A 26504-nucleotide genomic window follows, 5' to 3' on the forward strand; every position below is an offset into this window, starting at 1 on the left:
CTCTGCGCCCCGGGATAACTCTGCTCGGGTCTAGAAGTTTCTCTTTCTCCTGGTTCATGTCTCCTCAACCCTCAGACTTGGCTGGTGGGTCCTCTCTGCCACTCAGCCGTCGTGACCCGTAGGTCCGGAATCGCCCCCTTCGACCTTTCTTTCTGGGTCTTCCGCGGGGATTCTGCTGTGGCTATTGGGTGATGCTGGTCTCCTCCCGGCCCCAGTGAGTCTCCTAGTCTGGTTCTAATCCCTGCTGCTCTCAGCGGCAGGCGCGGGCCTGGCACAGGCCTGTGGTTCAGTTAACTGCAGAGAAGCATTTCCACCAGGGCTGGGGGCATCTGGGGGCCACCCTGGATGAGGACTCCAGCTTCCCCAGACTGTTTGGGGGATTTAAATAGCACAAATGTCATGTGTATTGTCTCCCATTGGCATTATTAGAAGTGACAATATGAAACATAATCCTCCCTTACATGTGGCCAGTGAAGGACAAAGTCACAAATACTTTATCCTGTCAGGGTAACAGAGAGAAGGGACAAGAGATCAATTCCAAAATTAAAATCAGCCACTACTCTGAGTCAACAGCTTACACTGATGTTTAAAATATTAAAAACAACAACGGCAAAGGCGCTGTAGCCAAAGTGGTTCTTACTTTACATATAACTTTTAGGAGGACGCAGTAGGGGCTGACTGTGGAAGATGGATGAGTGAGTCAGCAAATTTCTTTTTGTTTTCCAGCCTGGTTCAATAAGAACAAAAGCCCAGGCTGCATCTGTCTCTTGTGCACCAACAGCAAGGCCAGGCCTTGGCCTGGGCTTAAGGACCAGCTGTTTAGGCGGGGGGCTCTTGTTCACGCCTCATCTTTCCAGTAACCTGGCTGGTGGCTTGGGGTGGCACTCAAGGCATGGGAGGAGGTAGCTGCTGGGTGGAAAGAAGAGCCACTGTTTTTCTAAATAGAAAAGCAAATGTGCTATTGTTTGCAAGGGCTTGGTGGTGTCAATCAATCCCTTCTCCAGTTGCTTCACCTACTGAGGATATACATTCAAGGAGTCCATTGAAGAACAGAATACAGCTTTGGCTTCATTGCCTTTGCAAAGGGGCTTGGGGCATATTCTGTAGAGGATACCAGCTTGGGCCTGGAAAGAAGGGAAGCTCCTGGCAATTTCTGGTACCCTCTCCATCTACTCTTGTTAGATCATGCCTTGGGACCCTTCCTGGGGAAGGAGGCTTTCACAGTCACCTCATGGAGAAATAAGGAGAAGAAGACACCCCTGCCCCTGTATGTGCATCAATCACAGAAAAGTACAGAGCTCCCCTTATGAAGATGGTGGCTACTAAGATTCTGGAACCTTCTATCCTGGCTGTATTCTAAGACACCTTGATTTTCAGACTTCAGCTTTGCAATCCATATCCAAAACAGAACCGCTGCTCTTGGACCCTCGTTTACCGAGCCCTGTATTTCTGCTGCTTCTTTACTCCCATTGCATTTTTCCTCTCAAATGAGCAATGAAGCAGTGTATGGGGGGAGGGAGGGTTGGTGCTTAAGAAGAAAATAAGGCAGATTAAAGCAAAAAACAGAAAACTGCAGAAATAACTTTAGCAGCACATCTTATATGTTCTAGATCTGTCACGTTCGGTGAGCACCCTTCCCTGCCCTAGTGCGTATTTGGAGGATCTGAACCTGTCGGCAGACAGGTGCTTCCTCTAGGAGCTCCTTTTTCAGTTAATTTTTGGAATAACAATTTGCTTTGTGGAGGTAGCCTCGGTGCCAAGTCTAAAAATATATTTTAAATAAGATCTTAGGAAAAAAAATAGAAAGTCAAGTGTGAACTTGTGGCACTGTCAATTATGTACGAGGTGAGTCCTCAGATCCAAGGTTGGCCTCCGTCTTTCTCCTGTGGTGACCTGCCTGCCTGATTGTCCTGTGCCTGACTGTCCCTGCCATTCTGACACAGACACACCAGGGCTCATGTCCTCTCTGCCTTCCAGCCAGTAGCTGCTTCTCAATGGCACTAGTGAGGACCACGTTGCCCCTCTCCCGGCTTAGGTGGAGGCAGCACCCTCCTGCTGACATTCCCCTTGCCCACCACCAGGCCTGACCTCTCACGCTCCTCTAAGCATCTGGACTGTTCTGTCTACACCAGGCTGCGTCTATGGACGGACTCTTCATCGACCACAGCAGGCCCCTGACAAATCCTGCCTTCTGTCTGTGATGTTCCTCCCAATCTTGTTGTTCTGCTCTGAGTCCCCGAAGCACAGAACTGAACACGTCATTCTGCTGTGTGAGCCCTCTTCCTGGTTCCCAGACTTCCAGTAAGAGAAAGTCCAAACTCCTCAGGATTGAGGATTTCATGCCAACCTCACTCTTCTTTACCCACTTTTATACAGCCAGATAAATGTCCCTTCCTCAGTGAACTGACTCCCAGGAGTTAAAACTGTTCCTTTGCACACACTTCTTATCATAGCAGGTGCATTAAAACATACTTGTTTTTATGTCTTTCAAATGCCATGCCTCTCTAGTAGAATTTTTTCCTTGATTAATGCTGAGGATACATTTTATTCCATGTCCATGAGCTCTGGGTGAATGAATGGGTACGTGAACGAATTCCGGATGGCATCACCTCGGATGCTGAAATGGCCAGGTGAATCATTTTTTGAAAACCTCTTATATGAAGATGCTCTGTGAGGCTCTATGGGGCAGAGAGGAGACACCAGAAACATCCCCACCCACACAAGCTACTAGAACCTATATATGAAAGAGTATAATTGCTAATAATATTATAGTAGAAGAAATAGCACCAAGCATAATAACACCGCTCATCTGAAGCTATTAATGTACAGAATGACATTTTAAGATAGATCAATGCTACGGATCCTTGCTTTCTTCTTAAAGGATTTTTAACATATACGCTGGAGAGAGTTTATACTTCTTGTAATTTTTGCAACTATGTTCATACTTCAAAAGATTCATTTTTTATTTATTCTTTCTCTAATTTTGCTAGTTCCTCTTCTACTTTAAAAACTTTGCTTCCTTTTTCAGGAGCTATTTATTTCTTACAGATTTGGTAAAACTCACCTGGTATTATTTTTATGGGTAGAATTTTTAAATACTCAATTTAATTTCTTTATATAGTAAGATTAAAATTTTTCTTTTTCCTTGTGAATCAATTTTAACAATTTACATTTTTAAGAAAATAATATGTTGATAAAGACTCACGATTGTAAGGATCTCTATTTAGCAATAGCTTTATCCTTCTTAGCATCCCTAAAATTGTTTGAGAATTTTTTCCTTGATTAATTTCATAAATGTTTTGTTAATGGTTTTATTAACATACTCAGATGAGCAGATTTTGGTTTAACTAATGCTTTCTCATAATTCTTTTGTCTTCCTCTTGTAATTTCTGCTCATTTTTAAAATCTCCATTTCCGAGAGAGATATATTTAAGTCTCCTGTTTTGTTGTGAGAATGTCAAGGTATTTTTAGTGTCTTGCATTATGAATAAGTTATATCAACTGTATATTTAGAGAATTTTCTCTTTAAATTGCTAAGTTCAAGAGTTCCATTGATATAGGAGTTTTTCTCTTTTTTCTTTAAGTAAACATAACTAAGAAGGAAATCAGATTCAGCCCACAACACCTAGTTTTTAATGGGGTCGTTAGATTTTATAAAAACCTTTAACTAACCTAGATTAATTGTTTTTAAACATATTTGGAGACTCTTCTGCTGGTACCTATAGTTTCCTGGTCTTGTCCGCCCTTTTGAGTGATTTCTGTTATCAGGACATTGTGATCCCTTGGTCCCTAGTGGTGACATGGTTGCCTCAAGATTGAGCTTATCTGACGTCCCTAGACCAAGGCAGCTTTCCTGGGCTGAGATTCATCAGTCCTTTCTTGTTCCCATTCCTTTCCTGTCACAAGCATTTTGTTTTTGGGGTGGGGTGTGAGTCTTGTAAAAATTATGCAGCTGGATTTTATTTTAAGTTCTAAGGAGATAATTCATTTTAACGAACAGTAATGAGATGAATATGCTGTCTCATTTTTATCTTGTTGTTTTGTTTTGTTCACTCTGCTCTTCTTCTCCTTTCTTTCCTGCTCTCTACTGATGGATGCACTTTTTTTATTCATTATTATTTGGAATTCTATACTCTGCCTTTCTGTTCTTTAAAGGGTTATGCTTAAAGTTGCCAAAGACGTACTTTAATTATTGAAATCTAATTAGTATGTCTATTATCCTCCAGAACAATGGAAATTCTCAAACTTTTGAATCTATTTTTTATCACGTTTCAGAACAACAAATTTAGTCATTACTGTTTTAATTATTATTTTAAATGGATCGTCTGGACTTATTCACATGCAATTATTTTGCTTATGATTGCTTTGGACATCCTACCCCAGCTCACCGCTTCTTACTAAGAATTCTTTGTTAGTTATTTTTTGGGTAGATATTCTTTGTTAGGCTAGAAGAGAAGTAAATCTCCTTTTTACATAAAAATGTCTATTTCACTCTTATTTTTGTAAATTCATTTGAGTATAAAATTGAGGGTGACAATAATTTGTCCTTGGCTCCCTGAAGCTCAGTTCCATGGCCGTGGCTGGGAATCTACGGTTGCTTCAACAGAAAATATCTGTCCCACGTGGTTTCAGGGCTTCCTTCCTGATGCTCCGCCGTCTCTCTGTGACCCATCCTGGAACAGGGGGTTCACCTTTGTTCCTGCCTGGGATTTGGTGCATTTTCTTCAAGATTCATGTCTTTCTTCAGTTCAGGCACATTTTCAGGATATTCTGCCTAAACCTTGTTTCTTTCCTGTTTTTAAAACGTGTTTTAATGGTGGCATTTCTGTCAGACCTGCTCTGTCCTCTTAACTGTTTCCCCTGGTTTTTCTATCATCTCGTGTTCCTGGAAGCACCGACTCTCTTGTTTCTTTTTCCACAGATGCCTGCTGACAGGGGCTGTGTTCCTTGTTTGGTTTGTGATTTGCACTTGGGGCTGATCCTTACTATTTTTATGGCGCTTTTTATTATCTCCTTGCCGGGGCATCTCGTGTCGTCTGGGCCATGAAAACCTCCCCCTGGAGCGCTTTGGGGCTGGCTTCAGCGTGGGCCGTGGGGTTCACTGATCTGGGACCCGCTTTGAGGTCAGGATCTTGACTGGGAATTCCATTCTGATGATGGTATTAAAATTCTGGACCCGGGCCCAGCCCATTCCCAACATGCACACAAGCTAGATGGGGTTCAGTTTCCCTTTTATTTTTTTGGAAATCTTTTTTCAGTTCAGAATACCTGGCAGACAGTTCTTTCGTGCCCCTCTGTGGTTGGAGGGTTCTTCCTGCCTGTCTCTCCCTCTCTTCCTTTCTTTTTAAACACAGACTGGGGGGCCACATTCTTCGAGACTCACAGCCACACAGGCCCACTTCTCTTGTCCCTGTCCCACGTACCAGGTTCTCCCTCTGGTTCCTGAACAGCCCTTTGGGGTCCCCTGACCCCACTCAACGCCAGTGCTCTGAGCTCATTTCCCCTCTTGGTTCCCCTCTGGAGGACTCCCATGATTCTCTTCTAAGTCTGACCAGACTTTGACACGACTCCTATATGCTCATGTTCCATGCGGGATTGCTATGGGTCTCATCTGGGCTGTGTTGATTGGATCTGCAAGGTCCCCCAAAGCTCATATAGTGAAGGCTTGGTCCCTGGTGCAGCCATGTTCAGAGACGGGACCTTGGGAGGTGACAGGGTGGTGAGGATCTGTCCCCATCAATATACTCATCAACTGGAGGAATCCTAACAGAACGGGCTGTTGGGAGGTGGAAACTTCAGGAGGACACAGGCCCCTGGGGTGTGCCCTGAAGGGAGTATTTTGTACCAGGCCCCGTTTTGATCTCTCTGCTTCCCAGTTTCCCCCCCATTCCCTGCCACACCCTTCCACCTCACCACAGGCCCAAAGCTGCAGGGCCAAGAACCAAGGACTGAAACCTTTGAAACCAGGAGCCAAAATTCATCCTCCTCTTTTTAAGATGATTTTCTCAGAGATTTTGTCACAGCAACAGAAAGCTGAACAATGCAGGCTGGGAGGTCTGCAGCAGCGTATCCCACTGTGTTCCCGGGAGGGGGAAGTGCCAGTTCATAAGTGTTGGGTGCCAAACCCACTTAAAGAAAGGTGTTGGCAACATGCAGAGAAGAGAGGCCTTTGAGACAATGACGGTGACCTGCCAGCACTTCCATGGCAAACGTAAAGCCTGACTCTACCACATACTTTTAAAACAAACCCCCACAGCTTTTAGAGCAAGGGAATGTCCTATCCTCAGAGGACAGTGACTTTGTCTTTTCCTCTCTGAGTCTCCATTTTCACACACGGGGCCATATGCACACACAGGTGATGTACAATAAACGCTAAAGGAACAAATAAAATGAGCATTTTTTCATTACATGTAAAAGTTCAAATATCAGAAAAGCTGATCAGGCGGTGATGAATGCCATATCGAAGTAAAACTCTTGACACAGAATCCTATCAACATTGTGGGTGCATTTATAGTAAGTTAAGCAGAGTCAGTCAGTTTTCTCTTAAATTTCTTTAAGGAACTTTAAAGTTTAATGCACCAAAATTCAGCTCAGGTAGGACTGCTTTGCAGGTGATCTCTGACTTTGGCTGGGTTTTCTAAAAAGGACTCACTCAAATGAACACCCCAAGGCCTCGAAGGTGTTCCAGGGTTGGCCCTGCCATAAAGCCTCCACAGCTGTTCTGACATGTACGTGGACAAAACCAAATTTTTCTGGAGTGACAAAGGAATGGCTAAACATTAAGGGATGTACAAACTCTTCTTGGGACCCTTGTGATTCTGCTCAGAATAAAATGGCTCCAAAGTTTAAGCACAGATTCAACAGCACAGAGTTATGCTGGTCTAAAGTGAAGGAATTACCGTGTAATTTCGAGTGAGGGAGACATCAGTACCGTCTTGCAGATAATGGGTCTCCGTGAAACCACTGGCAATGAGGCCCCTGTAGAGACATAAAAACAACATAAAAGATGAACATCAAATTGCAATGATACGTGTGTGTGAGCTTCTAGGCTGTGCTGCAGGCAGGGTCTGACCTCCTCATTTTGCAGATAATCTGGTGAGGCTCCCAAAGGCCTCCACAGGGGCGGGTCGTCAGGGAGAACTCGGAGGAGACGCTGGGGGCTGATTCAGACGTGTGTGCTTTGAACAATCCCCTGTGGTGCGTGAGGGGCCACCCCCACTCCTGCCACCTCATCCTCCAGTGCACACACGAGCTCACTGGCACATGTGCCCACGCACACGCACACTCTTCCATGAATAGCACAGACTGGGTCCTGAGCTGGGAGACACAAGGCGCCAGGAAGTCATGAGGGTCGGGGACTGTGATTAATGTTTAAGCCACCTGCTGGAAAAAGAAGTGCCCCCTCAGGAGAGAGGACAGGTGTCGGTGTGGGAATCTCACAGGAGAGATTAGAAGAGCAGTTCAGTCAGCAGTGGTATAGTGGCGTCGGAGGACGGGGAGGAAAACTACCCGGACACATGGAAATGTTGACTTGCTAAGAAAAAGCGGATGAGGGGGGCCCTGGTTATCCTAAACAGCATGCAATTCACCAGGCTTTGTCAAGGACGGCAAAGCACAAGCCGTTTAGGTTCTAAATGATTTTTCAACTTCTTCAATTACGTGGGCTATTTTATCCTGTTCAACACCAACACCAAAGTGTTCCCTTGGGCACCCACTATGTGCCCCTTCTCACTGCCGGAATTCCAAGACAATAAGACCAGTCCCTGCTCTTGAGGACACTGCAAAGTGGTGAGGGGACAGAGACACATCAGTGGGGAGGGCTGTCCCAGGGTGGAAACTGTCTTCCTTGGGGACTGGCTGCAGGGTGGGAGGGCAACAGCCGGGAGGCTCTGCAGGGGCTGCCCACTCTGCTGGCCTAGACAGCTGGAGTCAGAGGCGGTCAGCACAGGCAGGTGGGAGGGGGAGGGACCTCCAGACAGGGTGGCAGGGTCAGGACACCTGAAGGATCTGGAATTTGGGGAAGCAGGGTGGTGCAAGATAAGAAGGGGCTTTAATCAAAAGCTGTACTTTATCTGTCTGGGCAAGGAGGAGTTGAGGGTGGTTTAGATTCTGGGCTTTGCAGGAGGTACACGTGGAGGGTGATGGTGCTGTGTGCTGGGTCCTGACTTCAGAGAATGCTCTTCACCACACTTGGTTCTGCTGGGGGTCACTCCACTCCCAGGCCAGGGAAGAACACGTGACCCAAGCTGAGCCCATCACAGAGCTCCCCTGCATCACGCTGTGAGCTGGGGCTTCTGGGAAAGAGGTCTTTTCTCTTATTCTCAAGGATTGGAATGTGGTCACAGAGCTGCCTTCTTCCTGGTCCCTGCTTCCAGGGGACACGGGTAAGGGACACAAAGCTGTCATCCATCCTATGGTGAGAAAGGAAAGGAGGAGGAAGACTGTCCAGGTGTCCTCTGGGGTTCACAGACGCCCTTGTTCAGGAAGTCCCTCTCTTTGGGCTCAGTGGGCTCAAGGTCTTGCAACCAGCATGTGATAGATATGGCCGGGAGGGACAGAAGTGGGAACGTGCCCACAAATGGACGAGGAATACTTTCCCCCAAAGTCAGATTTCCCTGCCTCTCTCCCAGCCAAGTTCACTGAATGTAATCGTTCTCTTTCATATGGATTTCAATGCAGCTGGGACAGGCCTGGTTGAAGTCAGACCCTCACAGTGTGTCGGAGCTGCTCTACACTTCACAGTGAATACTTGAGAAGATTGTGCTAAAAATACAAAACACCATGGTTCACACTCCCTGACCAGGGCACCGGATTCTCCTCTGACCCTCGTTTCTCACACGGCCCAGGAGTCCAGGAATTACGCTGGAGAAGATGAGCCTCTCTGGCTGTGTCTGAACCCTAAAACCTCATCTTCCAAGTTCCCCTCCTCCATGAGTGCCCAGGACCCCCCTGGGCAGGCCCATTCCCAGGGCACTGAGCCCTACCTGATGGTCAGGAGCAGAGGGAGGGGGGCAGGGTGGCTGGGGGAGGCTGAGGCCGCTGCTCACTGGGCAGAGGCCTTCTGGAAGGTGGAGGAGGCCGGTGCCCTTGAAGGGGAGGGCGTGAGAAGGGCAGGGAGACGGACTGGATCTACTCAGAGGTGGTGTTCGGGGGAAGCAGATGTAGGAGTGGAGCCTGGGGCTGGGACCTGATCGGGGTGACCCGCAGAAAAGGGTGGGCTGGGAAGGTGGGGACAGGGAGGGGACAGGGAGGGAACCTGCAGAGGAACACATGGGAGGCACAGAGGAGGCAGAGACCATTGCCCCACAGGGACAAGACTCATGGGGCCCCAGTGGCCTCAGAACACTTGGCCAGACTCAAGACCACAGCAAAACAAGAAGAATTCAGTACGGTTTAAAATATATCGTTACTTATGGTGTTACTTACTATTGATTCACACTTTGACTTATCTTGTGTGTTATTAATAACCTAGTCGTTCGGGTCTTAGCCGTGCTGGAGCCTTGCTTTGCACTCACAAGACTCGTGAATCACAGCATGAGGGACTCACTGTGTGGGACAGAGCCGTCCACCGGGGGCCTCTGACCAGGCCTGCAGGTACTCTACCTCTTTTAAAGGCACGTCCAAGGGAAGAGGAGGCAGGAGCCACAGCCTGCTAGCAGAACCCACCCCAAGAAGTTCCCATGTGCCCCGATGCCTGCTCTGACCCCCTCGTGCCAGCTGTGTCTCCACAGGTCCCACGGGGTGGGGCTCAGAGCACGTTACAGCCCCGTGCTGGCCTCCCAGTGCATGCAGATGAAGCTCCAGCCTCCAAAGGTCTCCCCTGCCACCCTCAGCTCCAGGGCAAACTTCTCTCTGGTTTACATTTGTCCCAGCCAACACTGGCCTCTGGCTGGTTCTAGAACACTTCGGACCCTCTCCCACCGACAGCCTTTGTGTTTGTCGTGCCCTGTGTCTGCAACGTTCCTCCTGGATTTTCATGTGGCTTTTCCTGACCAGGCTCCGTTTCCTCTCCGGTGCCTGGTGTAAGTGCTCTCTTGCTAGAGGGCCTCCTGATGTCTTATCTGAGGAATCCCCACCACCCCATGTCACAGAGTCCCCTTGGTCTTCCAAACAGCATTCCTATGTGAGTTGTTCATCTGTTTATTTGTAACAAGAATATAAACCATGGGGTGGTGCTCTCTGTTCACCGCTGCGTCCCCCAGCCCTGAGAGAGGCTGCTGCGGTCCCTCCCTTCCATGCTAGCTATGACTTGCTGAGCACTGACTCTGGGCCGGACATTTGCTACGACTGTTACATCTCATTCGATCCGCAATCTCTCTATCTTTATGGGTTAGATACTATTCTCAACCCTGATTTAAAGGAGGAAGAGGATACAGGGAGGTCAAGTGACCTGCCCGTGGTCACACTGCAGGTGGCAGTGCCAGGTGGCATTGGTTTTAGAACTTGTGCCCTTAACGACGGTGTGGAACTACAAGCTGGTCAAGGGATTCTTCTGACATCTGCTGCAGGCACTGAGTGCTGGGTAAACTCTACTGAATGGATAATGGATGAATGCAGGAGGGAATCTGAGGGGACTGTGACAGATGCTGCCCCTCTATGCCCAGGACTGTCCCCTCCTCCTGAGTGACATGTGTCCCATGTCCTTCTCCAGTGACATGGATGAAGCCCAGAAGGTGCTTAGAAGGCATTCTCAGAGGCATGTCTAATTTTAAAATGTCGGGAAGTCAGAGGCCCCTGGAGAACATTGAGAAGGGCAGACGGACGGGGGCTGCGTGGAAACAGGACAGCAGTGATCCCGAGATGTCCCCACAGAGCAAGTCAGTTAGATGGACTCTCTCGTGTCAGCAAATGGAAACAGGAGGTGAAGGCACAGTGTTATGAGACACTCCTATTCTAGGCTCATTAGATGGGCTGGTCTAACTAGGCATTCTGTCCTCCTGACACCAGGAAGTAAGACACACTTGAGTGGTTGACTCTGTTGTTTTCCATTTGTTTTGCTGTTACAAATGGTCACCTAAACAGTCTCATTTCACCAGTGCTTATTGTGCTGGACACTGGGAAAAAGATACCCAAGGACTCCCCAAATGGGAAGGACAGGCCAGAGCGGTTAGAGCTCATAACAGAGATGCCCCAAACTCACGGGTAGTCAAGAGAGGGCATCCAAGCCCGAGGCCAGCCCTGGGCAGCGGGGGGGGGGCACCACATGAGTCCTGACCCAGGGTCGGGAAGGACAAGTCATGCTGGGCAGGTGAAGGTGGGGGGGAGAGGAGAGCTGTGCAGGTAGAGGCAGCAGCAACAGAAAGGCACAGAGGAGCAGGCACAGCAGGCTAGAGGGCTGGGAAGTTGGGGTCAGCTCCTTCAGATGGCATTGGCTTTATGCTGTGCCATAGGGAGCCCTTATGCACAGTGACCTGGACACCCAGCAGCTTCAGAGCTAAAGCCACTGTGACCCCATGTGGATAAGACTTTGGAGGATAAAGAGGGAAGACAGACAGTGGAAGGTTAGTGAGGAGGCTGGTGTGAGAGCCCAGGACACTGCTCCCAGGAAGCGGAACTCTGTAGGGCACAGCACTGGAACACATGGGACAGCGGGGCCTAGGGATGTCGCCAGGGACAGGAGCGGAGATCATGGGCTCAGACATGTCCATCAGCAGCTGCTGCTCTAAGTGTGAGGTCTAGAGAGCCTCTTGGAGTGAGGACAGAGGCGGGACACTGGGCTGCCCTTCCTTTATGAGGAAGAGCTCTGGCCTGTCCATCAAGGCGTCTGTGACTTCTTGTTTCAGAGTCTCTGGGTGCACATGGCTGAGAACCATCATTTAGAATTTGGGTTATGATGTTATGATGCAGGTAAAGTTCTTCTATTTTTTTTTTCCATTTCTGAAAAGACTTGAGTATTGACCTTCCCCCCCAAAATGACCTCCAAGTTGATTTTTTAGAATATTGAAATGATCCTTTTCTACATTTACCATTATATAATTTAGTCATATAGTTTGAATGAGATGAATTTCATGAAAGTGACAACGTTTTATTCCCCTCTGCACAGGACAGCAGAAAGGAGCCCTCGGGGGGCCTTTCTCTATCCCCCACCGTGGAGCGAACTCACTCTTCTCCTGTGGCCCACCAGGCTCTGCAGCAGGACTTACTTTCTTCTACATGATTTCTTGTTTGCTTGTCTCTTCCCCACTCAGCTGAGCCAAAGGACAGGAGCGCTATCCCCCACCTAGCTCAGTGGGGACTCAGTGATGGCTTAACACATAACTAGAACAAACAGATTCGTTACTGTAGAACGTGACTCCATCTGGGTAGAGTGCACCCAAACTAATTGGATCAATTAAACATAAAGGAAACACAGTTCCAATGGCCTCCACTGATCCTCCAGGGGGAGGGGCTGGGCGGGGACCCTCTCAGCACTACCTCGTTATTTCAAGAATCCCAATGCTCTCAGGTCATCCAGATCAACCCCGACACCTTGTTATCTATGTTGGAACTCTTTAAATGAGCAAAGCAGAGAAAGAAAAGGCAGAGATTGGCATCAATTACCTAGACGATAAAAGAATTCATTGATGGCTTGTCAACATTTTCCTATTATTTCTGTGAAGACCATACATATGGTTTGTGGGTTTAATTATTCTGAGCAATATGTTCATACGGAAGTGTCATAAGACAGTCCTGGTTTGTCAATTAACACCAGCAAGCACTGCGGATCCTCTTTTCAATTAAATCATATGTGACACGCAGGCTTTGGTGGCCTCTCCCTCTGAGATGACCCATTTGGTATTCAGAGCACCCAACCTGGTTCTCTGCTGAAGATTCACTTTATCACACGTTATTATTCTGCAAATTACAAAATCATTCATATATAAATTTAGGTAATGGTTTTCTCTTACTAGAATTCGGGTATTAGCTACTGATGCTCTCCTTTGAGGGCTAAACTGCTCAGAGCTTTAACAAGGCATGGCACGCGCCCAAAATCAGAATTAAAAACCATGATCAGTATTTTCTTAGTTACTAAAGTGAATCTTCTATTGAATATTATCTATTTCTGAATCTGAGCTAAATAAATTTAGAGAAAAAAATCAGGAGGTGAGCCCGTGTGCACCCTGCGCAGGCCTCCTTCTCTGAGGACCTCTCTCTGGTTTTCAGCCAAAACCCTCGACAGGTTGGAATCGCAGCCTCTTCCTGCTATTGTCCTTGGATCACCTGGACTATTTTGCAGAGGGTTCAGACAGTGCACTACAAACCAGTCATTGAGGCAGGAAATGGAGGGGGAAAAGAGAGTCAAGAAAAAGAAATCAGAGCTGGTTCTTGGCTCGTTTCAGCTTTGTCTCAGCTTCTTGGAGAACTTGGTCTTTGCAAATATGTATACTTAGTTTTCTGTTGTTGTTGTTTTTGGTACTGGGGATTAAACCTAGGGGTGCTTAACTACTGAGCTACATCCCCAGCCCCTTTTTTATATTTTATTTAGAGGCAGGGTCTCACTGAGTTGCTCAGGGCCTCGCTGAGTTGTTGAGGCTGGCTTTGAACTCATGATCCTCCTGCCTCAGCCTCCTGCCAGGATCACAGGTGTGGTCATGGAGCCCAGCACATACACACTTCTTGTTCTCCTTGTGGAGGACATTAGCTTCTCCTGGCAAATAGCTTATGTTCTGGGCTCATGATTTGGGGAGGCAAAGCAAAGCATCACCACCGTCACCTCTGCAGCTTGTCATTGTCATTGGTACTGCCATGGCCCTCCTACTCATCTGTCGTTGCGCAGAGTGCTAGCCCCTGTCCCCTGTGTTTTTAAATGCACTGGAGGGATGACTGTCAGCATTGGCCTGATAGGAAGAGGGAACACTCAGAGAGGGTGAGCCATGTGTGCAAAGCCACACAGAGCAGCCCAGTGGGACTGAATGTGCCTGTCAGGCTCTGAAGCCCACCCCCCTTCCTAGCCACTGGCCAGCACTGCCTTCCCAAAGAAGAGGTGGCCCGTGGTTCTGAAGGCCTGAGAAGTAAGCAGCTGCGAGTCATGTTCTGTATTTTTCTGCAATCAGTGTTTCCACAATGCTGGAACAAATGGTCGAAAATGGGCTTCTGCTGTTTCTCTTTGCATTCAATTCAATTTACTCACAAAATTCAGATTATTTTTGGTTATAATTTCAGCATTTTGGGATCCTAACTATTTAGAACTGCACATCTGTGAGAACAATGGAGCATTTACATTCCATTTCTTTTGTTATTCTCCATTTACTAAAATACTCAAAATGATCAAAACATTTTTTTTTTTTTGGTTTTCCTTTGGGATAAAAGAAGCAGCAGCAGCTCCCTTTGCCCAGCTCTTTTTCATTTAGTTTCAAAAACTATAATAAATAAAACTGTTGATACAGCATTTTGGAAACTGTAGGGGACAATTAAGTTTCCTCCAAAATAATTCCTTAAAATACTGCTTCCATTACAAGTCACAAATACACAGGGGTTTGGATTAAGTCATGGGCATCTAGGCTGAGATAAGCTGTCATTGCTGTCATTTGGGACTGCCCAGATGACTTTATTTATTCACACATGCCACCTCTGACACAGAGGATGTACTTCTGGAGTTCATTTGTCAACTTTGTTCTCCAGCTGTGACATAAAACCTGGTGAAGGTGATGGGCTCCTGCCTCGGCAGCCCCAGGTGCTGCACCACATGGCCCCAAGACCTCTGGTGACTTCTCCCCTTTTGCAGGACTGTGGCTTCATACTGATGGGCTATGACTCTCTCCAAAGTATGAGATTTATCAAGTGAAAGTAACACAATTTTAAGAAAAAACAGGGCTGTAGACACAGAGGAAAAGTCAAAACCCCAATAACCACTGTTCCCACAGGTAAATAAGATCCCTGCCACTTCTCCCAGAATGCACAGCTGCGTAGCGTTAGCAGTTCAGCAGGTCAGCGCACGCTGTCCCCTGCCACATTTCTGCCAGTATAGGTAATGCAGGGTTTTCTCTCAAGCTTCAGAAATTTCATTTAAAGAAATAACCATTGGCTCTTACAGGGCAGCAGGAGCTAAAAATGGCTTGAGCTCTTACTAAGCCAAGCTTTAGATTCAACTTTTACAACAACCTGGTAGTGCTCGTTTTGAGATGAGAAAGAGAGGTGAGGAGAGGGTAAGCCACCTGCCCAGGGCCACACTGCTGGCACTGTGTTCGACCTCAGAGCTCAACCTTTTGTACTAAGCCTGCACAACTCCCACGTCCACTTAGTCCACCTTGGCCTTTCCTGCCTGCTTCTTTTCCCCCCATGGGTGACATAATCTTTTTTATTTAATTTTTTAATTTTTTTAAATTCGTTATGCGTGAGAGTAGAATGCATTTATGTACTTTGATATATTGTACACAGATGGGGTATAATTTCTCATTTTTCTGATTGTACATGTTGTAGAATCACATCAGTCATGCGGTCGTGCATACACATAAGGTAATAATGTCTGTCTCATTCTACTCTCCTTCCTATCCCCACTCCCCTCCCCTCCCCTCCCTTTACTCCCTTCTACCTAATCTAAGGTAACTCTGTTCTTCCATAATGCCCCCCCTCCATTTTGAATCAGCATCCACATATGAGTCTTCCTTTAATTTTGGGGGATTGGCTTATTTTGCCCCAGTCAGAATGGCAATCATCAAGAATATAAGCAACAATAAATGTTAGCAAGGATGTGAGGGGAAAAGGCACACTCATACATTGCTGGCAGGACTGCAAATTGGTGCAACCACTATGGGAAGCAGTGTGGAGATTCCTCAGAAACCACCATTTGACCCAGCAATCCCACTCCTTGGTTTATACCCAAAGGACTTAAAATCAGCATACTACAGTGATACAGCCACATCAATGTTTATAGCAGCTCAATTCACAAAGGCTAACCTATGGAACCAACCTAGATATCCTTCAATTGATGAATGGATAAAGAAAATGAAACATTCAATAGAATATTACTCAGCTTTAAGGAAGAATGAAATTATGGCATTTGCTGGTAAATGAATGGAGTTGGAGAATATCAATATAAGTGAAAGAAGCCACTCCTGCACACTTGTTTTAAGTGAACAATTATACATGACTTAGCAATCTCTATCTTTGTAGGCAGAAATGAAGAATTTCTAGTTGGGTAGGTGGGTCTATTTCCCACTTATTGCCATAGGTCAAAATGGAAAGAAGCAATAAGGAACGTATGAATCAGGGCTCATTTGATTCCATTCTATTTACCTCCAATCTGGAGAATGTGTGCCCCACATGGTCATTTTATGAGTATTAGGACAGGAAAAGTTGACACTGTACCATACATGAAGGCATGTGATAAACTAAATCATGCAAGTGAAGAACCACACCCATTTGTATTTATACTATTTCATAATCTATAACTACTAGATAATCTAAATATCTCTGAAAATATGCAAGTAGGTTTGAGCCTATAGGCAAAGTGAACCTTTCATCCATGGTCCAATAGTCCATCCCGCATTAAATTGGGAGTGGTGTTTATGAGCCGCTGCTCACTGAGCACCCACACTAACTATGATGGGCTGGGACCTCTTCTTGAAACCTTTATAAAGACACTGTGCAGTAGGTAATGGCCATTTGATGGACGTATCAACTGAGGTCCAGAGGTGTTGTGTTCAAGGTCGCACAGCTCTTAAGAGGCAGTGGACAGTGGTTGCTAGATGCCGAGACATCATATCTTCCGCCCAGCCTCTGCCCACGTACCCTTGTGAGAGGAAATCACACCTACTGTCAACACAGTCTTGCTTGATCATTAGGGAACACAGTTTGCCTGGCTGAATACTGGGTCTGGTGCCCAGAGGAATTGGCGCTGAGGGATGGGCTGCTCAGCTGGGCTCAGTGCTGTCCTCGTGGGTTGGGGTCTTCCTCATTCACTTCTGGGACCAGTTCTGGATCCCAAAGGCTTTCAGTTAATAACTTCAGAATGTTGGGCAGAGAGAGTTCCAAGTAATAAAATCTGGACAAGACGACAAGTCCACCTTCAACCCCCTCTTTGACAGCCAAAAGCAGCCCCGTGGCTGAGAGCAGACCTGGGCCGCCGTTTTCTTCTTCTGCGACTTGGGGCATAGGGTTTGACTCATGCTGGAGCTTCCTTGTGGACACAGCAAATGCAGGCACCTGCCTGTGAGCGCTTGTAAAGGGAACGGATGCTGACCGCTTGAACGCGCCTGCCCCAGGACCGAGCAGTGGCCACCGTAAGCCTGCTGCTTCCTTCTGCAGCCCTCTCCCTCTGGTCCAGGTCACCATTGCCCTCCTGAGAAGAGCCCAACCAGACCCTGTGCTCACTCTCGTACTTTTCCTGTCCTTTGTCATACAACAGCCAGAGCAGTTTTTAAAGCAAAAAACTCAAATCATGCTCGTCTTCCACCTAAAACCCTGCGCTGCATCTCACAGAAACCGGAGTCAGGCTCAGCCTGCCCGTGGGCACAGCCCTCGCCCCCCCCTTCCCAACTCAGCTCCCCTGGGCTGCCTGAGGCTCCCAAGGCCTCCCACTTTCTCATCTTGGTCCCAAAGTCCTTCCCTCTTCCTCAGCTGGGCCAGCTGCTGTGACCCTTCTCCCACAGGCCCACTGCTCTCTGGCTCGCCACGTCTGCCTCTCTTCCAGGGCCCTACCCATCCTGTGAGCACTTATTGCCATGGGCCTTCCTTCTCTGCCTGCTCTGTGGGTTGTTTGAGGTTCACCTCCCCATCAAGGCCATTTAGTAGCCCGTCTGCATCCTCAGTCTTTATGCCAGTGCTGGGACTTCACAGTAGTCAATGAACATTTGTGGGGTGGATGTGATAATTGAGAATGAGAAGACTACATCACAGGAACGCACGGACGGTAGTATCATTGTTGGTTTGCTATTACTTTAGGGTATGAGAAGGTTTTTTCCCCCCTACTCTAAAAATTAATCACCATCCACAACAACAAAAAAAAAAAAAACAAAAACTCTGATGGGTGGAAGATACTTTGATGCTTAAAAGTTCCATATACTTCAAACATAGCTGGCCTTTAGCTCAGACTGTAGAATAAAAACATACAAACTTAATATATGTCTTCAAAGGGCATTTTCTTAATTATTAGCATTATAACCAACACTAAAGCGTATTATCGGGAACCATCAAACAAAACACCTTTTAGTGTTTAACTCCAGGCTTGGATCCTGGAGCTTCCCCTCGCGCCAGCAAGGCCTGGGAGGCCGAGTGGCCAGGGCTGGGAGGCCGGGAGGCCTCAGGTCTGGGGCCTGGTAAGTGCTTCCACAGAGGGCTGGCAGCGTTTCAGCTGCATGTTCCTCACCCCCGCTGGTCCACGAAGGACTTTTATTAATTGGTGTTCTGAGGCCAGAGGGGATTTTCTTGGCCTCGGAAGCCATCCAGCCGGCTCCCAGGCTGACTTGCAGACTGGCCAGCTGGGCGCTCTTAAAAACTGACCTACATCGAACCAAACTTGTAGAATGTGTATTAGATCAAATCTGTTCCTTTTCACTCAAAGTCAGTTATGCTCTGCAAATTTCCATGCCATCCCTGCCAGAGACAGATACCAGGGGTGTTTTCCTGCAGGGAAAAGGACCGTCACTTTCTAGAGTTTTCTAAATTGGCCGATGGAATGACTCAGATCCTCTTGCTGAGGCTACCAAGCTATGTGCTTGGGTTTCAGAATAGATGACTTCCTCCTTTTGAAAAATGAGGCCCCCAAATGCAAACCCAGGCACAGAGAGCCACCAGTGACAGCACCTCTTGTTTTCTGGGAGGCCTTTGCCTGCTCAGAGACATCCCAAAAAAGCCACCCACTTCTGGGAGCACTAAGTGGGTACCATCACCTTCAAGATGGCTGTTGGAAAAGAAAAGTACGTGTCTTTGAGACAACACATGGTTGTAAAACATGAAAGTGTAAAATGAAATCATAAATATCATCTGAATTCCAGTTGCTGGGTTCTTTATGGAGAGTGTTCTTCTGTTTTCCTTGTTTTAAAGAAACCACCGAGAAAAGAACTCACAATACCCAAGCTGAAAGTCCGCTTCCCAGAGCTGTGCTCAGAGTTGAAGCTGATTTAGGGCCTCATCAGCAACTGGGCTGGGTTTTGTTTTTTAAAATAAGTCTGGAAGGGCTTTTGCATTTAGAGCAAATGCTGCTGAAAACCATGGAGCAGAACTAGTAAAGGACAGGCCGGTGACAGTGGCCATTGATGGATTTCTATGACAGCCACCCCAATCAATATTCCCACTGCTGGGCCTTTGAACCAGCTCCCTCCTCCATATGGGCTCTCCCAGGGTGAATGAGCACTTTTCACAGTGCCTTAATTTCTTATTCAATTCCAGCCCTGTAGGTTACAAAAGGGGTCAACTAATTCTAACAGCTAATTTTCTACAAGCATTTAAGTGCTTTGGTCAGAACAGTGGTCGGGAATATTTTATGCTACTTTCACCATTTTTAAGCTACAACAATATGAATTACCTTGTGGGTTTAGTTTAGTGAGGCAATATGGGACAAAATATTACTCTGGGTCATGGAAAAAAAAAAGACTTTTAATAAGCATCATGGTCTCAAATTGTAAAATTAGTTAAAAACCACGACAGGGTGATTAGCTGGTTCATATTTGATTGAAGCGGTAATCTATTACATTTATGAAAACTTCAGAGTTCACAGCTGCGCAGCCACTCCAAAGCATTACCTCCTTGGAGCACATTTTAAAAGCTGCTGGCAGCCGGGCAATAGCAAATCCACAGCACCTTTTCTCTTCTCATTGTGGCTTCTCCGGTGCTGTGTCTTACTATGTCCTGGACACAGGGCAAAAGCAGATGCCTGCTTCACACACTGACCCCAAACAAAGGTTCACTTCTCCGATGGACTTGGGTCAGACCTGCTTCCAATCTCTGGCTTTCCAACTACGGATCTGCTCCTCAGATGACAATGCTGTGGTTTCTTTTAAAAAAGGAAAATTGAAGAATACTTCCTATAAAGAACCCAGCAACTAGAATTCAGATGGGATTTATGGTTCCATTTTCACACGACCATCTTGCACGCAAAGCTGGGAATTGGGATGACATCATGTGTGCTACTAAACTCACATTCTAAAAGCATGCTCCAGAAAGAAGTTCTTCATTAAAAGCTGAAACCTTTCCATGTGTCTGGGGGAAAAAAATAGCTAACTATGTTGAAGAGGAGGGAGGCACAATTTTAATGACTGAAAAATGTAATTTACAATGATCTGCCTCAGTAATCCCTCCTAATAGCTTCATGGAGAAAACGCTACAATCACCTGCTGCAGGCTTACTGAATTAATCAACGCTTCTCGAGGTCAGAAAATAATTAAGTGTTAAGTGCACTTCTGTCCATTCAAAGACCAAGGGAGTGGATCCATCCAGAAAAGGGATAAAATGTTGCATTAGTGATCTTTACTTTTCATAAGGGTGGATATGGCCAACATTAAATGAGCACATTCCAACTCTCCGCAGGTCAGAGCATTATTTGAATCTGGACCAGTCATTGAGTGACCGTGTGGAACTGTGATTGATTTGGCTGAGTGTGACAATGGCACTGGAGTTCCATAAGAAGTTGCCCGTGTTATTTCAGAAGGGCATGTTGAAGTGTGAAGGGGTGAAATGACGTGACGGCCGGTGTCTCTACAATGACCTCAGGAGGGAGCATGGGGAAGCAAGTGTGACGAAGTCTTGGGGCCTGAGTCTGGGGACGGGCCTGTGCTCCAGCTTCCCTGCCTTGCATTCTCAACACTGGCTCTGGATGGTTCTTTGCCTGTGCAATGTGGCTGTCAGCAGCAGCCTGGGCCTTCGTCCCTAGATTCAGTGACAACCCCCTACTGTGGCAATTGTCTCCCAAAGTTGTCAACTGTCCCTGGGGGGTAGCATCACCTCCAGCTGAGAAACTTGGCTACCTGGGAGGGACTAATATACCACTTTTTTTCTTTTCTCGAACATATTTAAAAGGTTTGGAATGTAAGTTTTAAAGTCAATGGAGGAGCAAAAATGTGAAAAGCTGGCATGCTCTGTCAAGACTCCTGAGGAGGGAGGGGGCGGCATAAGCCTGGGCATAGAGACTAGAGGCCCCAGGTGGCTGGGACCTCAGCATCAGAGCACAGGGGGGTTTGGAGTCCCTCAGGTCCAGGCAGTCAGCTCAGGGACCTGGGGTTCAGGAATGTGCATTTATGAAAAGAACATTAATATTTCTTAGAAAATAATTTCAAATGTACAGAAAAACCTTCAGAAATAAAAATCATACAAAGATACATATGTGCCTCTAATATCCAGATTCATCCACAGATGCATTTTATTCTGCTTTATCCTTTGCTTTTTACCTCCCTTGGTCTGTCTACAAACAGACACACACACGCATGCTCACACTCACATGTATACACACACACACGCACACACACTTTTTTTCTAAATTTCTTGTGGGTAAGTTATACACGTCATGGAACTTTACCCTCAGATCTTTCACTGGGCATCTCCTGTGAACAGAGATGCCCTCCTGGTAACCATAGCACAGTCAGCAAAGGTCAGCATTTGTCCCTGGGTGTGATGCCTCCCAGCATCCCCAGCTTACCCGGCACAGCTTACCACCTCCTCTTCCCCGACCACACAGTCCTGTCCGGGGTTTGGCCTTGCATTAGGTCATCAGGGCCCTTTGCGTTTTCTTAAAACAACTTGGAGGCACAATTCACTCGCTTAAAACTTACAGTGCAGTGTTCCTCAGCAATTTCGCAGACCCCTGTCCCCGTCACCACATGACGGTCTCGGAATGTTTTGTTCCCTCTTTGTCCTTCACCCTGTACTCATTATCCTTCATCTCTGTGAGCTTGGAACATCTGCACGGCTTTTCCATCTTTTCTGATAATGACATTTTAGAAGAGCACAGTTCCTCTTTTTTTAAGTTAAAAAATTTGGGTTTGTCTGATATTCCTTGAGGCTCAATTGAGGCCATGCTTTCTCACCCCAAACACTTCCCAGGTGATGTGTGTGCCCTTACGGTGTCCTACTTGGAGAGGCTTCATGTCCCTCTGTTCCTCGCTGACGTTAACTGTGGTCACTTGGGCAGGGTGGGGGCTGATTTCCCCACTGCACCTTTACATCAATGGGTGCTAGTCTGGGGAAATTCCATGAGGAATAAGACTCTGCATGATCATCCAAGGTCTCCTTACAGACGGCTGGCCACTTGGAAGGAGAGGGACAAGGACATCTTGCCGGTGCCACCTGCTGCTCTCTTCTCTGGATACACCTGGCATGCACCTGCTTTTCTGGCCCTGACTCCCATTTGTAGCCTTCCACTCTGCGTCCACCAGAAGTTGGGCTGCTGTTGGGCATGATTCCGTCTCCCACCGACCCCTCCAGGACACAAGGGGAGAAAAATAGCATACTTCTAGAATGAAAAAGGCCATCGTAACTGTACCCACGGCACCTTGTACCCCTGAATGAGCCACCCAGCCCAACCTTCATTCGACTTGGGTGGCTTCACGAATGGGTCCCCTGAAATGCTCAGCTCTCCTGCGAGAGTCCCGCATGTCCCCAAGGCCTCTTTCTTCTGCTCTCCTTCAGGCATTTTGTCACCTCCCTAAAATCTCCAGAGCAAAATGCCAGGGAGGGCAGACTGCCCCTGCCCTCTCTCAGCAGCAGGAGGCAGAGAAGGTGAGGCTGAAGGAGCTTCCCAGGGAGCACAGGGCTGGGGGGCTGGACAGTGGGGAGGGCGACAGATGGTTCCTGTGGATCTCTTTCCCCTCAGGCTGAAGCTGACCGGGGCCTCAGGACTTGCTGCCCTCACACAGCTGAGAGCCAGAGCAGTGGGGCGGACCCCCCCCACGAGCTGAGGATTCCTGTTTGAGGAGTGTGGGGGCCGGGGAGGAGAAGGCCAGACCACCTCAGAGCCAGCGTCCTGTGAGCACGGCCGGAAACCGTGGCCTCCTGAGGACCCACAGCCAAAGGAAGCAGAGCGGCACACACGGGAGGCGGGGTGTTCACAAACAGGGAGGGACACACCCAGAGTGGGGACTCCACAGGAGAGCACGGCGGGCCACACAGCCAGGTGCTGAGAGCCTCAGCTCCCCCGGTTCTGGCCTCCCTGCTCCCAGGGCAACTCCACAAAATATTATTATTATTTAATCATAACAATAACAATGGCTCAGAAAATAAAAACCAAAACAGGCAAACTATTGGAATACCAAGAAGAGATTTCTAAAGGTCTTTATTTTAAACATATGTTTCTGAAAGTCAGGGAGAATTGCCAAAAACTCAGCATCTAATCTATTTTCCTTTTTCTGTGTACAGGATTTGCTTTGGAAACTGCCTGTAAATGCCCTAAAAGGTTTTCTCTCATCAAGAACAGCCCGGGACAGTACAAGGAGTTCTGCAGCCTAACCTAGTTAGCTCACTGGCATGGGTGAGGGTGAAGCCTCAGATTTTCATGCCAGGCCAGGGTCAGGTTGGGGGGGTCTTGCTGCCCTGCAGGCCGAGCCTGGCTGGGGAGGAAGGCCTCCATTCCCGTCCTGGAATTCCACGGGGCCACGGCCTCCTGCAAGGCAGTCCAACCGGTATGTGAACCCCAAAGGCTGGCGGGACACCTTCTTCCCCCTTTTGGCAACACGGGCCATGGAGCGTGCCTGGATAGAGCCATGAGTTGGCATCGACACTCGGTGTGTGCAGAGTCAGCGTCAGGAAACAGCTGTCCTCCCTTCCCTTACCACCAGAAAGAACTCCACCACAGCCCAGGGAAGAGGACTGGGCAGCTCCTAAAAGACCACACGCCATGTTCTGTGATGGCTCAGTGAAGTCACTGAGCACGCACGACACCCGGGGAAGGATCCCAGGTGCAGAATGCTCGGGGGACTCCACTGGAAGAGCATTGTGAATCAGCACGCGTTCAACGCCCTCCCGGGACAGCCGCCCTTTGCTTCCAAGGACTCACAACACAAGGGAGAGGGACAAGTATTGCTTTCTGCCCCAAACCATGATTCAGGATTCTGGCTGTGTCATTCTTCAGGGTGGGATTTATTATCAACAGGCCTCTTAGGGGATTCATTTGTATGCGATATTAAATAGAGTTTACTGTCATTTTAAATAAAGACACTGGGTGAAATTCAAGTCATATGAAGGTTGGAGGGGATGTAAAAGGAGAAAAGGCAGGATGTTGCAATTCCAAGGAGGACTCCGAGTCCTCCGTCCAGGCGCATAGTTCATCTTACTTCAGAATAAGCTGAATTAAGTGCATTGTGTGTAATTTATGGTTCATGGAGTGATGCAATCCTTTTGTTTCGATCACATCGGAAGCAACAGTGTAACTAAAATATGATCATCTTCTTGTAGCTTAAAAGTAATGACCTTATAAAAATAAAAGGGAATAAAAATTTCATAAGGCCTTGGGATAAAATCTCTCACGGTCTCCCACCATATGGAGACTCGCAGGGTTAATTGTCAGGTGGCTCTTCAATGTGATGTCAACGGACTGTTGGGCCTTTCCTGGAAGAGCTGACTGCAGAACCCCAGGGAGAAGAACATGCAGAGAGAAACCCACAGCTGTGACTTTTACTCTTTCCTTCATTTAAAGAAGAGCCACCCCTGTGTGGAGAATCATCAGGGACCTGTCCTTGCAACCTATTTTCTAAGCGGGGGTGTGCAAAGCAGAGTAGGAGGGCGTCCTGGTTGTCAGGAGCACACTTGGCTTCACTCAGGGCTGAACCTCGCTGCAGTTGTGCTGTGGGAGATGTTGATGAGAACATTTATGAAAGGGGAGACCAGGCAGTCCGAAAATACCAGGGAGAAACACAGAACTGCTTTATCTAGGAGGACAGACAGGCAGCAGCCGACTACAAATGCAAAAATAAAATAAAGTAAGGAATTAGAGGCCAGGAGGTTTGATGCTGGTGAGGAGCAGAACAGTGGTAGTGACCAAGACACAAGGACAGTGGCCACTACTCCTTGAGCCCCTATTTTGGTTCATGAAGGGTGCTAATATTTCATAGGCACATGCTCATTTAATACTAACAAGACTCCTTGGGGCCATGAATCTGACTATTTTAAAAAAGAGACAACCAAGGCACAAAGATCACCTACCTTATTTTAGATCATGCGGCTATAAATAAACAGAAGATGCAGGACTAGACTGGATTTAAATTAGTCTCATTCCAGAACCTGTTTCAAGGTTTCCTGCTGAAGACTGGAGACCCTGGTAGGAATAGGCGTTATTTTCCTTCTCCCGATTGTTTATTTAAAAAATAAAAGTGAATAAATATATGAATTCAGAAGAAAACTTAAATAATGAAGTCAAGAGTTACCCCTGCTTGATTGTATGGCCAAAAAAGAACGGGGATTCAGCTGCTATGGAAGTCCTTCATCACCAGGCTTGTGGCCAAAAAGAAAGGAAGGGCATTGAAATGCATTCTACTGTCATATATAAAAAATTAGAATAAATTAAAAAACAGAAAATGTAAAAAAATAATAATAATAAAATAAGAAAGGAAGGGCTTGCCCTTGAATGTGGTACTGGAGTGGCTAGGTGCCATCCAGTCTTTAGCAGCTCAATTCAGCTTCATTAATTAAGAGTCCTCTGGTGTTTACTTAATTTATTAACCTCACTTTGAATAAAATTTTAGCCTAATTTAATTTTGGATTTAAAAAGCTGACTATAACTGTGCAAGCTTTTGTGAGATATTTATGGCTATGATTGGCACGACGGTGGCAGAGTTCGCTTCTCAGCGTCTACATCAGACGAGGCCACACATCACAGTCATTTCAGAATCTTTTCCATATGAATGTGATCTATATGCTTATTTTCTTGCATAGAAAATAAATGTGGTCTATAAGAGTCAAGAAAAAAATGTAGTCATAAAGCTCTGTATCACAGGAATTTGGTTTATGATACCATGGTTATGCTGACAATTGATTTTTTTTTTTTTTTTTGGTACCAGGGATTGAACTCAGGAGCACTTAACCACTGAGCCACATCCCAGCCCTTTTTTGTATTTTATTTAAAGACAGGGTCTCACTGAGTTGCTTAGGGCCTCATAAAGTTGCTGAGACTGGCTTTAAACTCTCGATCCTCCTGCCTCAGCCTCCTGAGCTGCTGGGATTACAGGCATGTGCCCCTACACTTGGCGTCAGTTGATATTTTTATAGAATTAAAGGAATTTTATATTTTAAATTTAAATCAGTCAAATGTGTTAGAAAAATTAAAAAAATACTTATCTTTTCCTTTTGTTTTACTCTAGTCCTCATGGGAGAGTATTATTATTGTTGTTCTTATTGATAAATATCTTTAAGGTAGGTCTGCAACTGGTCATCAAAGACTGTGACAAGTTGGCAGTCTCTTTCATGTTTCCTTACATGGCTAAGAATGATTTATTTCTCACCCTTTCTTTTGTGATATTGAAGAACATAATGAAATCAGGCTGCAGACAGAAAAACGAATCGAAGAGAGACAACAATGGAAGCAGACTGCCTCCCAAGGTGCCTCGCAGGAGACCGAAGGAAGGCGTCTCCATGCAGGTGAGCTGGACATGGGGCGCTCAGCT

General features: G+C 46.8%; 1 protein-coding gene across 1 annotated transcript in view; it reads right to left on the reverse strand.

The window, feature by feature from the left end:
- Adam12 (ADAM metallopeptidase domain 12) overlaps positions 1 to 26504 on the reverse strand; it is a 326149-nt gene that overhangs the window by 111573 nt on the left and 188072 nt on the right. The window contains exon 4 of the mRNA XM_046448791.2: positions 6900 to 6978. Within this exon, the coding sequence (XP_046304747.1) occupies positions 6900 to 6978 (79 nt within the window). The remainder of the gene's footprint in view (positions 1 to 6899; positions 6979 to 26504) is intronic.

The sequence above is a fragment of the Marmota monax genome, unplaced genomic scaffold (assembly GCF_021218885.2).
Source record: "Marmota monax isolate L192 unplaced genomic scaffold, Marmota_monax_Labrador192_F-V1.1 WCK01_AAM20220418_F8-fsc00076, whole genome shotgun sequence".
Classification (NCBI taxonomy): domain Eukaryota; kingdom Metazoa; phylum Chordata; class Mammalia; order Rodentia; family Sciuridae; genus Marmota; species Marmota monax.